The sequence below is a fragment of the Ischnura elegans genome, chromosome 5, assembly GCF_921293095.1.
Source record: "Ischnura elegans chromosome 5, ioIscEleg1.1, whole genome shotgun sequence".
In the NCBI taxonomy this organism is placed as follows: domain Eukaryota; kingdom Metazoa; phylum Arthropoda; class Insecta; order Odonata; family Coenagrionidae; genus Ischnura; species Ischnura elegans.
The window spans coordinates 86,785,062-86,799,687 of NC_060250.1; the positions used below are offsets into that span (position 1 = coordinate 86,785,062).

Genomic DNA, 14,626 nt, shown 5'->3' on the forward strand with positions numbered 1-14,626 from the left:
TTCAGTTATTTGCTCAGGTGCATAGCAGGAACACGTTCTTAAGCAAGATGTCTTACCTTACGTGGCCATGCAAGCACTTCCTGTAGTCGAAGGGGTTGGGTGGTGGGGGATCGCGGGAACCGAAAGGAAAGGAGTTATCGCTGACTTTGGATGGGAAAGGAAATAAATCAAGGAAGACAGCAGCCGCCTCTTCCAAATGCACATTTTTGTATGAAGAGTACTTTCTCTTCTGAGTAAATTAAGTGTTACATTTAAAATTACCCAAAGTGAAGAAGCAGACTGGTTACCCAAGGGTTGTGCGAACAACGTGATCACAGGGCCCTGATAGGCAAAAAAGAGTGTGAAGCTGTGAAGCATGTGGTGTTGAAATGTGAAAACTAAAGCAAAAAGCGAGCAATTGGGGCCCCCATCCCTGATATATTTTGATAAATCCTGTGTTCAGAGCATTTACATGAGCAAGGAGAAAGATAGATGGATCGAAACCATTGCAGGGTTCTTGTGTGTGCTTTCATTTTAGTTGATGTACAGGCATCCCCCGAGTTACGTATGTCTCGACTTACGTAAATCCGTACTTACGTAAGCGATAACCGTATTTCAAATGATTACGTTAATTTTCGAATGCGAGCGCGAAGAAGTATATATTCGCTTGTACAACCTATGGTAGAAAAAATATCGAATAGTTATAGAGTTTTTTACGTGCTAAAAATAACAAAGTGACCCATTTTTGTCATTCCTCAAAGGAAATTTCATTAATTTCTGTAGAAAAATCGCTTATAAATCCCAAGTCAATAACCAACGTGAAAATTTGCAGTTCTAGCGATGGATGTGGTGGCGTATGTGGTTGCGCTCATTCCTGTACGATACAACTTGTTATACAGCAATCTCTGAAGCGCCAACGCAAAGGTTCGACTTACGTAAATTTCGACTTACGCATAGTCTGCCGGAACGCATCTCTTACGTAACTCGGGGGATGCCTGTACTTGCAGGATCCTGGGAAAATGGAAGGTGTTGAAAGAGCACAGAGCTTCCCAAGGCCGTCTGGGGCCTTCAGCTCTGAGGTCCTGCTGGACCCCAAACATTGATCTCATGATTATTGCGAATGGTTTTATATGTCATTTGATCAATTTCTAATTTTATGAGAAATTGGTACCCTGTGAACCAGGCACCCGCCACATGTGATGACTAAGCATGAACACCATACTTTGCCAATAGTAAAGGGAGACCTCACATCTGAGAGAGAATCAGAATCAACAGAGAGCCCAGTGTTTCCTTCATCACATTCACATTCCATCTTAAAGAGGCAGGCACACCTACGTTCAGATAACGAGCCTTAACATAGTGCATCCAGGGCCAGGCTACGAGGGCGACTGCCTGGGGTGACTTAGCTAGAGAGACACCTACGCCTGCATTAATTGGGTGGTATTCCATACCAAAACCCCCATTAAGAGGCTGAGGAATTAACAGTTGGCCCGGGGAAGTATTTTGCTTTGAGCCGGTCCTGAGTCCATTGCTTGAGGAAAGAACTAGCATCCTTACACAGGGAACAGGTGCAATATCTTCTTGTCACAGGGAAAAGAAAATAGGTGCAGTTAGGAATTTATTCCTGAAGAGTAATAAAACAAATTAGGGTATTTAATCTGTTTTATTATTCATTCCTTGTTAATTTATACAATTTAACTTATCAAGGATTTCAGTTATTCCCAAGTAAAATATTACTTTCCAGTTTATGAGTTTTTGAACACTTCTTATATTTCCCATCAAAAATCTTTAAAAAAATTGCTTCTTTTGATGCTTTTCATTATTCTAACTTCACTTCAGAGCAGCGGGAGATCTAGAGAGGGGCAAGGGGCGACTATTAGCACGGATCGGATTTTTTTTAAATCCATCTGGCCCAATGAAAAAAAAGTTGTGGGACCGATCAAAAATAAGGCTTGAAAAATTTGAGACCTCTAGGTGAACCACTGACCCTCGCTCAAATGCAATTTAGGGGGGGAGGGTCAAAATTCGAAAAATATAATATTTTATGGTCATTCTCAAAGATTTTGCTGAGTTACTGTTCTTTTAGGACAAGAATTTTGTGCATTTTGACGTATCTGCCACTGTTTAGCCACAAAATGCCTAATTTGACTCTGCGTCCACGAAGGAAATATTCCAACACCCACGCAGCGTTGTGGATACAAGAGCAGCAGGTCGCTCCCGTCCCCTCCCTGCTCGCTTCTACCCCTCCCACGCCTTGAATACAGCAAAATTCATCCCGCGTGTGCTGCTAGGAGGGCGTTCATCTTTGATCATATAAATCGGAAGATGGTGGAAGATAAAAAAGGATGCGTAGTGAGATGACTTGTATCTTATTTGGCACCTCATCGGCGTTAAAAAAATCAATGTTACCAACTTTTAGAAAAGTGATGAAATATTTTTGGATCCAAGAATGCAGGAAAGCAGCCTACAGTCTATGAAGAGGCCTCTCGAGTGGCTATAATGGTGTGCGAACTTTGAATATGCACTTCTATTCCGGCATTGTGCGACAGCTGTGACTAAATGGATTTTGGGTGAAGGCCGCCGGCATTCCCTCCCCGCTCCTCTATCGAATGCCCCAGATACACCAAAATTCACACCAAGCGCATCTTTCTTCGTTAGTCTAACTAATATTTGATGTTTCAGCATCGTCTGTGGAGGAACAATCATGAAAGAATTACTCAATTATCTGCTTCCCAGTCTGTATTTCTTATATCAGTGTCATTCCTCGTCTCTCTCTGCGGTCAACAAAGTTTTGGTGAATTCTTTCACGAATCTCTTGTCCGCGTGTTTAATAAAAAGAATATCTAACTTCAAATTTGAATGTTCATCAATAGATTTTTGAATTCCACAGCATATAACTGGAGGTACCGTGGTCTCCTCAAATATATCATCTGTGGGTAGTCAATTACGGCGACATTAAAATCCTGCAATTAAAAAAATCTCGGATTGGTCACCAAATGCATCCTTGAAACAATGCAAATTGGGTCCCTGTATTGCCCTCCCAATGTTTATGTCACAATGATAAAAAGAAGAACACAATGGTAATTTCCACACTTTTAATGTCACAACTTAGCAACCGACCATGGTTTCAACACGTGTCATTTTCAAGGTCAAAAATGACAAATGACACGTGTTGAAACCATGGTCGGTTGCTGAGTTGTGACATTAAAAGTATGGAAATTACCATTGTGTTCTTCTTTTTATCATGGATATAAAGAACTTCCACAAAATCGAGCCGGGTACGATTTTAGACGTTTATGTCACAAATCTAATTGTAAGTCAACTTAGTGCAATTAGCAAATGGATCACTGTGAAGATTGAAATATGATTTGATGCTTTCCCGGCGAATGATGTGGGTAAGCTCTTCTCAGGATTCAACAAAATTTATCCCTGATTATGAGCCCCGAGTCGGAGCTTGATTCATCGGTCATTATGGAAAAATTAACCCGGTGGGAATCCTGAGAAGAGTTTGCCGACACTGCAATGAAAGTTGAAATTATGCTTGTAGCAGAGGGATGATGCCTCCTTTTTGGGCGGTATTCACTTGGTACCATCATAATCAAATACTTTTTAATTTTGTGTATCTACATATCACTGAGAAAGGAATCGAGAATCGCAGATTTTATAACTTTAGCTAATCCTCCGACAGGGGAGGCAAATCCCCAAAAGTGGGACCCTGTTTCTTCCACTAACAACACACATTCCCCTCTAAACTGGGATTGACTAGTCCTCTTGCCTTTTTTCATCAGACAAAAGTATATTCTTTCAATCCATCAAAATGGATCCCTTTGATGACACTCTTTGGTACCTCTCTTTTCGTATTCACAGTAATTAGCATCTTTTTCTGTCGACGTAAGTAGGTAATTCTGGCACACTACCTTGGATGTATCTTAGGAAGTTATGATTTTTTCGTCAGCTTAAGTTGCGGGGACGATCATTGCTGTTGCTTGGTTCTTGCATATACCTCTATTTCAGTTGGCAGATGCATTTTCCCTGAAGAAGTTCCAGTTTGAGTTCAGTCCTTAATGTTTGTTTCATGAGGAACGTAGAGATACAAATTGGCAGATTTCTCGTCATTTTAATTTTCTTCGGATGAATTGATGAAGAATATTTTTGATACTATTTTCCCGTACAACAATTGAGGATTTTGACTCAATGCTCTCTGACGATTCCCATTCTTTTCCTCATTGGTCAAGTTTCTTTAGGATTCAATCCAGCAGCCATCATCTTTGCTTCGTCCACTTGTCTCTCAAAATACTTCTTCATTGGGGGGAACCTTATGCTTCTTCTTGCACTTACATGCAAAAATATCACGTAATTTCAAATGTTCATTTAAAAGTGTTTGGGTTTTGTACTTCAATAACCCTACTTTAGGCCTTTTCGTATTTTCTGCAAGTTTTAGTACTTCCTGTGGTACCGCTAAATCCATTTAGTCACTCACATAATGGAAGAGAAGCACATCACCTTAGTTCGCAAACCTTTATAGCCATTCGAGAGGCCTCTTCATAGACATTAGGCTCCTTTCCTACGTTCTTCAATATAAAAATATTTCATCACTTCCCTAAAAGTTATTAACATCGATTTGTTTAATTCGATCGCTCTTGTATCAGCGATGCCGCGTGGGTGTTGGAATATTTCCTTAGTGGACGCGGACTCAAATTAGGCATTTTATGGCTTAAAAGTCGCAGATACGTCAAAATGCACGAAATTTTTCACTTAAAGGAATGGAACTCAACAAAATCTTGGAAATGGCCATAAAATATTATATGTTTCAAATTTTGACCCTCCCCCCTAAATTGCATTTGAGCGAAGGTCAGGGGTTCACCTAGAGGTCTCAAATTTTTCATGACTTATTTTTGATTGGTCCCATAACTTTTTTTCAGTGGGCCAGATGGATAAGAAAATATCAATTTCCTGATCCGCCCTAGTGACTATCCCCTATTGAATACCCCCAGTGGGGTTTCCAATTTATACTTGATGAAATGGTAATTTTGTTCAGTTGTCAAATATATATTACAGGAGAGGTGAGGCCCCTATCCCTCCTTGTCCATATCCTGGATTCACCACTGCTTCAGAGAGTAACATTTTTGCAAGGACAGAGGTCAAATCAATGTAATTTGGTATTTAAATGTTATAATAATTTTATTATTACATAATTCCTAAGCCTGTTACAGTCCAAGTGAAACTGTAGTGGGCAGTAAAATGGTGGATTGAAATGATATTTTTTCTATTACAACAGTTTCTGCATGCCAATATATGTAATAATAAGCTATTAACATGTAATAATAAGCTATTTATTATCACATTGCATATACACCCATGTCTCGTATAGCGCAATTTCGATTAGCGCAATTTCGATATAGCGCAAAGTCGTTCCTCGGGGAAACATTGCAACGCAGTGTAGCCTAATCAAAAATCTTAAACGCTCTCGTGATAAAACGTGAACATGCGCTAAGTACACACGAAATTTCTATCATTTTACGCACATTAATATTATTGCTTGCCTCAAATCTTCTTTTTTGTTTATATATTAATCGAAATCCATTGCTGTGCAATGGCCAAAAGTATTACTCGTCATTGGGTCCAGATAGCCGGCCTACCGAAGTAATTTATCTCGTCTCCTTAACAGAATGAGTTAATTTAGATCATTAATTAAGCGTGGGGCTAGTGGAAATGAGTTTTTTTTAGCAATACTGGTTGAGACGTAATTTTTGCCGTCATAGGTTATCGGGCGATTGACTTCCAGGTAGAGGGTCAACGCTTAAGCCTTCAAGGTCATCGGTATTCACGGGGGAGAAATGGAGCGGTGGCCGAGTTGCGCATGAATAGCATCAACATATAAGAGGGTCCGCTGTAGAGTCTCAAACACAATAGCTTCGTTCCCCACCCCGCAGTCATAGGCCCTGTGCGTCTCAAGAATACAGTTCAGCAGTAGAAGGTGATGTCGATAGAGCCATGCAGAGTAAAAACCAAGATAAAATGGCAAAAAATAGGAATTCGGGTAGAAAAATCAAGAATTTATCAAGAAAAACCATAAACCCAGAAGAGAAATTGATATAGGTCAATTGCTTTGAAAATGGAGAACATCAAAGCGATATTGCGCGGAAGTTTAAACGCACGATGCCTTATTCTGAATAAAGACGAAGTTAAAACATCTGTGACCTCAGCCGCACCAACTTCAACCAAGCGGTCTACACATACGGAAAGTTCATAGTGAATCTGTGCAAAAAGACGAGAGTGGTAATCGCTCCGAGACATTTAGTGAAAGCTCCGGTTGGTTACAGAATTTAAACGGCAAGCAGGTATTTTCAGTGCGGCGATATCAGGTGAATCTGCAAGTGTTGATAGCGCAGTCACCCCAACATTTTCTGATGAACTCCAAGCTGTGATTGAAAGTGGCTCCTTTCCCCCTCAACTAGTTTTTAGTGTTGACGAGACGATATTCTTTGGGAAAAGAATGCATTCTCGTTCATTCATTTTCAGGGAAGGAAAACCTGGGTCAGGTTTCAAGGCATTTAAAGACTGTTTCACGTAGCTGCTAATGACTCGGAGGACTTCAAATGAAAATGATTTATCATTCTTAAACTCCGCTAGCTATGAAATGGCATTCAAAATAGCATTTGCCTGTCATTTCGATGAGCGACAAAAGGGCCTGGGTGACACAATAGATGTTTTTAGACTGGTTTGAAAAATCGTCAACTGCCGGCAATGCATTACGAACCCCTGAGATAGCAGATGTTAGCCCACCCGCACGACAGGAGGGAATTTCAAAAGCACGTAAGAATTTTTTTTAACGTGAATAAAAGTCTTCAAATGCGTGCATACTATCTTTAAAGATGTTTTAAACTATAAACATTTATATAATTAATGTTTTCTAAGGCTATTTATGGGAATATATATGTTTTAGAGGAAATTCAATACCCAGGACCTATGCTACCAGGAACGCATCCCTATCTTCTCAATGTTAAAACGCTCTCGTATAACGCAAATTCGTATAGCGCAAAGACCCCAAGGAACGCATCCCTTGCGCTATACGAGACATGGGTGTACATACTTCCATACAAGCACATACATATTTGCATTATCTATGATAGCTAAGATATTCTCAAATTTCGTAAACGATTATTTTGGAAAAGAATATCCTGTTTGCTAAAACCAAGAATATGAATTTGGAACATATTTATAAAAAAATATGTACCATCCTATGTACGTAATTCTCATAGCCAAGAGTACATAATTATTTCATATGAGTTGTCCTTCATATTTTCAGAGTAAGACTGTGAGAAGGTTGGAAGATGCAATATTTGCTCACCATGCAATCAAGATACTCCAAAATTTGCCCACAAGTGACATTAAATCCTTCTCTGACTCACAACTTCTTAGCTTCGGACTCTTTTACAAATGGATGAAAATTTATTTATCTCAAAGTGATGAAGATATGCAGCATATTAGATCCTTGCTGCATACCATTTCTGATCTAGAAGATTTTTCACTGCTGCCCATGGAGGAAAAGTGTGACTTATGTGGAGGAAATATCCTTTTAATTAAATAGTCTCTTAGCATTTTTTTGTCTTTTTAAAATCATTTTTTTGTTATTTAGCCATTGATCAATTTCAACTCATCTATTAGACTCAATTAATGATAATCTTACTGCATTGGAATTAGTCATATTTCTGTATTTAAGCCTATTGGACTTAATTTTGTGGAATTTAGCTTTTTTCCTTGTGAACAAGTATAAATGCTGGCAACTTTTCATCACAGAAGATATGTAATAACTTAACGACCATGGTTTCAGCTCCTATCTGCTGCTACTATAAATTTACTAAATGCGAATTTATGATATAGTAGCAGCAGGGTGTGAAATCATGGTCTGTTTGGTTTTAAATTATTTAATGGAAAATCTATTTCTGTTTTTACTTTTGGATTGCTTCATGATTGTAACTTTTGACCAAGCCTTTTATTGGACTAACGTTGCCCTACAAACTGAAACTAGCTACTTAAATGATAATATGTGAGAATATAAACATGGAAGGAAAATAATGGTAACAAGTAATATTCATACTTAGTAATTGTCTTCTTGCTCTCAATTTTGTCAGTATGAATTCACTTATGACAATTACAGAAACATTTACCATGGATATGATGACACAAAAATCACGATAAATAAATAGGAATTTCGTGAGCTGTAAGAAACAAAACGGAGTAATGAAAGTCATAAGATATCAATTAAAAATAAAAATCACAATGGTCAGCTCTGAAAACTTGAAAAAGTATTATTATACAAATATATGTAAGTTCAGCAGACACCCGATTATCCGGCTGTGGTTTATCCGGGTTGTGGATTATCCATGCGTGATTTTCACTCTCGCTTAATTTTTTATGCCGCCATAAAAAAAAATGAAATCGGATGCAAAATCATGGGAATTACTGCATTAATGCTAAGATACACCAGGCTTATTATTTTCATTAAAATCCCCTTCATAAAACAGAAAATATTGCGCGCTTGCTGAATTCAGGGGAGCACCATGTTCCACTTTTCCAAGCCTGCCAAGCATGAGAGCCCTCTGTGATCATGGATACACGTCCTGCAGCAGATGCAACCCGGGCAACTGGTGCGAGATGCGACTACGTGGCGTGGTGCCTGACAGTGTAGTTTCCAACGTCAAGCAGTGGTTTTGAAGCATTCGTGCAAACCACTTTTCTGTATCCGTGATCACACAGCCACCGATATTTGGTTTTCGAAACCAGGCCTTAATTGGAGCTTTAATAATACAAGTACAACCACATTATTGCCGCTCAAAAGATTGCGAACTGGCAAAGAAAGCTCTCATTGAACCCGGGAAGCACTCTAAAATAACAGAATAACTGCATAAATAGTAATATGTATATTGTTTTAGGTAAATTACGATCATTGCAAGACATTTAAGTGAAAGTTTGGGTTATCCGTGTTTTTCGATGATTCGTGCCATCTCTCCCCATCACTAGCCCAGATAATCGGGAATGTACCGTGTAGAAATTTTCTCCATTCTGTGTACCCTAATTTAGCTTTTTAAATTGAAAGGATGCAGTAAGATTTTTAATGTTTTCCAGCAGAAGTTTCCTTGACTACAAAATTGTTCCTTTCAGCACATGTTGAAATGAAGCACTGGAAAAATGCTCAATGTGATACAAATATTTCACGTGCAGATGCTGGTTGCCAAGGAACTGGTCACTGTATACCTCGTTGTTCAATGAGTCTTATACAGTGCTCCTCATTTCCGTACAGAATATGCAGGGTCTGCCACGCATTGGCAAATAAAAACTTGGGTGGGTGTTCTTTCTCATAAGTTTATATGTATTTTGGGGGTGTTTTATCTCGGTCTGCCAAATGTCCCAGTCAGCACAAAAGATAGATTACCCCCTTTTTTTTTATTATTTTGCAAGCCTAGAATTATAGTAAAAGCTGGAAGACCTATGTGTAAACAGGTAACCTATCTATAAATTAAAGCTGTAAAATTTGGGTATTTTGGTGGTAAAATTTGTCATTTTTCCAAGTTACCTCAGGATACAATATCAGAGCTATCTGTGGAGCTTGAATATAAACATGATGCCACCCCCTCTGTCGGTACTAATGTGACCTAAAAGTGCATTGAATTAATGTGTTTTAGGAATTATTATGCAATAATGAACGAAATAAATATTGAAGAATAACTGTTCATTGAATGGCGAAAAGTTACTAAATATACAAATATGACATCTGTATAAGGAAGGTGTTTTAAGAGGAATTGCCGCTTTGATTCCTTTTAATATAGAAGCAATTTTAGACTTTGAAGTAATTTTCTTCTGTTGAACACTCGGTGACAACATCTTCCTGACCAAACTGCTTTTGGCATGATTATGAGGAAACAAGTTCACCCACATGAGTATCCAATGAACAATTTTTCCAAATATTCTTCACCCCCACGGATGCAAATCAATGAACTGTAAATAAAGAATGCTATACTTGAGCAGAGGTTGAGGGAACCATATTACTGCTTTGAAGGTTATTAAAAATTATTGCCTCACCTTGCTGTCACAACAAAAAGTGTTGCAACTCTCTGATTTAATTTTCCACTGAATTAAATTTTACGATTTCCAACATTGTATTAGATAACTTAGTTTAGTTTACTTCATGTTCCAGTAATAATAGTTAGAAATTATAATTGCCAGGCATGTTACTCTGGCACTTGCAGTTGTGCTCATGTTCCTCCTTTTTTATTTATTTGTTCTCTCGTAGCCAGCATTATGGTCCACTATTTGCAAATCCCAATTGAGGATCCAATGTAGCCAACCATCAAGTTGTGTTCTATCTTTCAACTTTCTTATATGTAATTATTTTAGCAAATATAATTATCCAATTAAAATCAGTATGTATTCTTTTTTCATAATTAAGAAAATAATCAGGTAATTTTTAAGTACTGTATTACTATTCATGACCTCAGCCTTTCATCGATAATGTGTATACATTGTGAAATTTTGCGAAATGAAATCGAAAATAATTTGAAAAATACCACAACAGTGTCCCTGTGGATATATTGAACTTTATTTTTCTACTTTAAACTTTTCTCAAGCTCACGCAATTAAGTAAATGCCTAACTACATAATTTTTTAATACTTCACTGTTGGCAATTCTGCATGTGAGTAATTAATGGGTAAAGAAAGGGTAATGACAAAAAGGGTAAATTTTCCCCAAGTTAATCAAATAATTTCTATCTTAACTATCTTTTGTGCTGGCTGGGGTATTATGCATCTTTACCTGAGTGCATGAAGATATTTCGTTGTTGTGAATCATGTTGTAGTTTTGTATGTATCAAGTTTATTTTATCCGTTTAATAATAAGTAAATCTAATTGACTTATTGCTACTGTGATTTTCATGAAATTATATAGTTATCTTATGTAAATATGCTTATTTCATGCATATGCCCTTGTTATGCTAACTCAAGTTCCTTTATTCCCGTACAGTTCATACTGATGAACCAATATGCATTTTTTGCCATGGACTTCTTCAATTGGATGATCGTTTGTAGCAGGAGGAAAATGAAGCCATTGCATACATTATGTGGAAGTGAAGTAAATTCTGGTCCTTTGCTTTTGTTTGCATCAAACCTGAACTGAATTCATCACATTATTATGTACTTAGTATTAGTCTCCAATTTTGTTTTCAGGTGAATTTTGTTGTTTATTATTTTTTGCCTTTTCCCATGAAACAATCATTTATTTTCATTTTCATCACTTTGTTATTGAAATTTCATTAAATCTTCTTTCAAAAGATATTCATACATTTGGTAAATAATTAAGACTACTATCTTGAAAGACAGTTTTTAAGATTAAAGTTTTTGTGCATCAGATATGGACTTGTCAGGACTCATGTTAGGGTCCACAAGTGGTGGTATGATATGCTCTTATTTATTTATTGACAGCTTCTTTAAGGCTGTCCATTTGTCTTTTTTGTTGACTTGGGAGCATATACCTATATAGTTTCAAGGGTAAAAAATCAATGATCTAGGAAAATTGTCATTAATATTACAAAAAATAATAAGCGCGAGAAAGAAAGAGAACCTTCATTCTTCCATTCTTCATTCTTCCGGCTACCTGAATATTATCGAGCAACATATGTAAGCATTGTAAATAATTTCATCAAGTAAATTAAAAATCGTTCCATCTACACCTGATCCCTTTAAAATCAAGTGCATAAAGTGAACATTGAACGCAAAAACCATTGCATCCAATGCTTTCCCTTGCGATATTACTTTGAGTCTTCATCATGGAATGAAATTTACGCTTCAAATTCTAGCCATGCATTATTTATTCAATAAATTTGGCTTGATGAAAGAAGAAGATTTGTGAAGAGTATAAAAAGACAGGCTGACTATGTTTGAATTGAATTTATAACATGAAGGCCAGTTTCTATTTTTAGTGGATTGCTGACTTTTATAAATGTGCAGATTTTGTGATGTGGGGTGAAATAAATCAGGATACATTTGCATAAATAACTGCCCACCTTATCTACTCATTCCCTTTCTGTTGAAAATTAACGGTTCTTCCCACTAGTGTTGCCGAAAAGTCAAATGCTATAAGTCTGTTGTTTCTCCAGACTACTCTGCAATTTTGATCCTATCGAGCTAAAATTTAATGGGTCTTGACTTGAGTAAATAACAATGACAACGTTTTATTCACTACCTGGGGTCCTTAAAGGCCACGAATTTTATTCCCAAGTCAAAGACATGGCATTAAATGCATACTGTTTGGAATTATCTTCTCTTTTCAGAAATTAATTTTTCTTGAAAGGCTACATCAACGCATGTCATTGCTGGGCACAATATTTGAAGCATAAATGAGGACTCAAGACAAAGTCATAATGCTGACGATTTAATGCAAACAGGATATTCATGGTTTTTTAGGTTATTTTCATGTTACTGGCTGCAATATACAAAATTGCTAACACTGTAATGAAGCAAAAAAAACACTGGCATTTCGACATAAAATAACTGACAAAACCTCAAAAATTCATACTGCATAGGAAGATCGACCATTCAAATTTATTCCTTTTCCCCTCCCATTCACTCTTTGACACTTAAGAGAAGGCAGTTGATAACAGAGGGAAGGTCTTAAAATCATAACTTCAGCAGTATAAAACTTACACAGTTGCTCATTGCTTCAAATAACGTAGAAACGTAACCATATTGCCCCATGCAAAAAGATGTTTCATTCAGCTCTAAATTTGGGATGGCACACGCTATCAAAACTTCTATATTCAAAGTTAGCACTCGACTAACTCAGAGTATCTCCTCTGGTGACCGATCAATATTAACTCAATAACAACCTAGGGAGAGGAAAAATTGAGGTTAATTTTGATTTCTTTCTCTAAGTTTGTGTAAAACATTTTCTGTTTATAATTGTTACTCGAAAGCAACCAACTTTTCACTAATGATGATGTGCCAATTATTCTCTCTCTCCGACTGATTAATGTCTTTGAATAAAAAATTGCTCTTAACATACTAATTGCACGAATAGAGCAGAGACCTGATATCAAATTGATGCAAACCAAAAGTGAACTCAAGAGACCTGGAGTCAAAACCTAGCCTTTTGGCATTCAATACTGACAGAATCATGCGATTAGATATATTATAAGCGCTTATTCCTAATGTTTTTGGTACTTACCTAAATATCCCCAGCTAATAATTAGTTATTATGTTTTTCTTTTTACGCTCCGTTTTCCTAACACTCATCACTGCCACAATTTTTATCTTCAGATATTTCCGTGAAAACCACATTGAATTATCCATTCATTTATTTCTGTACTTAAAAAGAGATATTGACGTATTTAGTATTAAATAAATACTAATGTTAAATATGTAGTAATGCTAAACATGTAGTCACAAATTTCTGCTGCCAACCCGACAAATATCAGAGTTGGCAACAATCTATGGTAACCACCTATTTTAATTATTGACGGAATTCCTCATCATCATTTACCAAAACCAATAGGATGGAAAATTTTAGGACTATGGACTTATAAAAAATAAATACATATAAGAAATTATAAAAAAATGTATACATACATAAAAAAATAAAAAGAACAAATCCTTCATATCCTTGTTTAATGAATTACAGTCATAGTGCGTTTGTTGCTGGGTCAGAAAAGAAACAAATATTCGTTAATGATGCCTGAGCCTAAACTTTTGCTGTCTAACGGGAAAAAACAGGAAATTATGCTCATGAAGTGTTAACCGAAAATTTCCTTGTGAATTGGTGAAATGAAACAGATGAACGAAAAATGAATATGCCAAGCCGTTTGCACCATATTTTGGCAAGAAATTATAAGCAATCTCTGATTCGTTTTCCACTCCCTAACCAAAACAGCTAATGAAGATGAAAATCAAATGCCTCAAGACTCGTCGTCAAAGCCTGCATTTTGACTGGACTGTTCGTTAGCCGTAACATGATACAAAAAATGAAGGTGGGAAAAAAAACGACCTTCACTCGATAGAAGGAATTCTGGGGTGAGGGGAATGGCATGCCGCTAGAGCGCGTGTGGAGTGAGAGAGGGTGGGAGTCGGGAAGGGAAGGCTTCCTACGAGAGCAGCGCCAACAGGGAGAGAAGCTATAAAAATAACCACGCTTGAAATTGACGAAAATCTTGCTCCAGGATGAAGGCCTCAGCAAGGTTATTATACAACGTATGACTAAGAAGTTTGGTCTATTGTATAGAAGAAGAATGTAACTTTGAGGTGACTGAAACATTTCTTTTGTGTTTACTTTCTATGTCGTAGGGGTAGGAGGAGAAAATCAGATCATTTTTCGTCACCTCTACGCTAATTACTATTAATATTACGAAATTATCAAGGTACAAAGAAGGGAATTGTTCCACTTGCCTTGTTTATGCATTCTTTTAACGATATATGAAAAATGAGCACTATAAAGGTAATAGTAAATCCACAATTGGCCACGTCAACATAGCCTGCAAAAGCCCCTTTTTCGGGGTATAGTGGAGCCTTAACCTAGAGAATTTGGACTATGCACATGTCCGTAGCCAATAACAAGGTGCAGGATCACAAACAATTGTTACCGGAATAGTTAGTAAAAAAC

General features: G+C 37.0%; 1 protein-coding gene across 1 annotated transcript in view; it reads left to right on the forward strand.

Annotated features, from left to right (window-relative positions):
* LOC124159194 (T-cell immunomodulatory protein) overlaps positions 1-12,721 on the forward strand; it is a 40,434-nt gene extending 27,713 nt beyond the window's left edge. Inside the window, exons 10-12 of the mRNA XM_046534834.1 lie at positions 7,289-7,550; positions 9,148-9,324; positions 11,000-12,721. Of these exons, the coding sequence (XP_046390790.1) occupies positions 7,289-7,550; positions 9,148-9,324; positions 11,000-11,064 (504 nt within the window). The 3' untranslated portion in view covers positions 11,065-12,721. The remainder of the gene's footprint in view (positions 1-7,288; positions 7,551-9,147; positions 9,325-10,999) is intronic.
* The last annotated feature ends 1,905 nt before the right edge of the window (positions 12,722-14,626 follow it).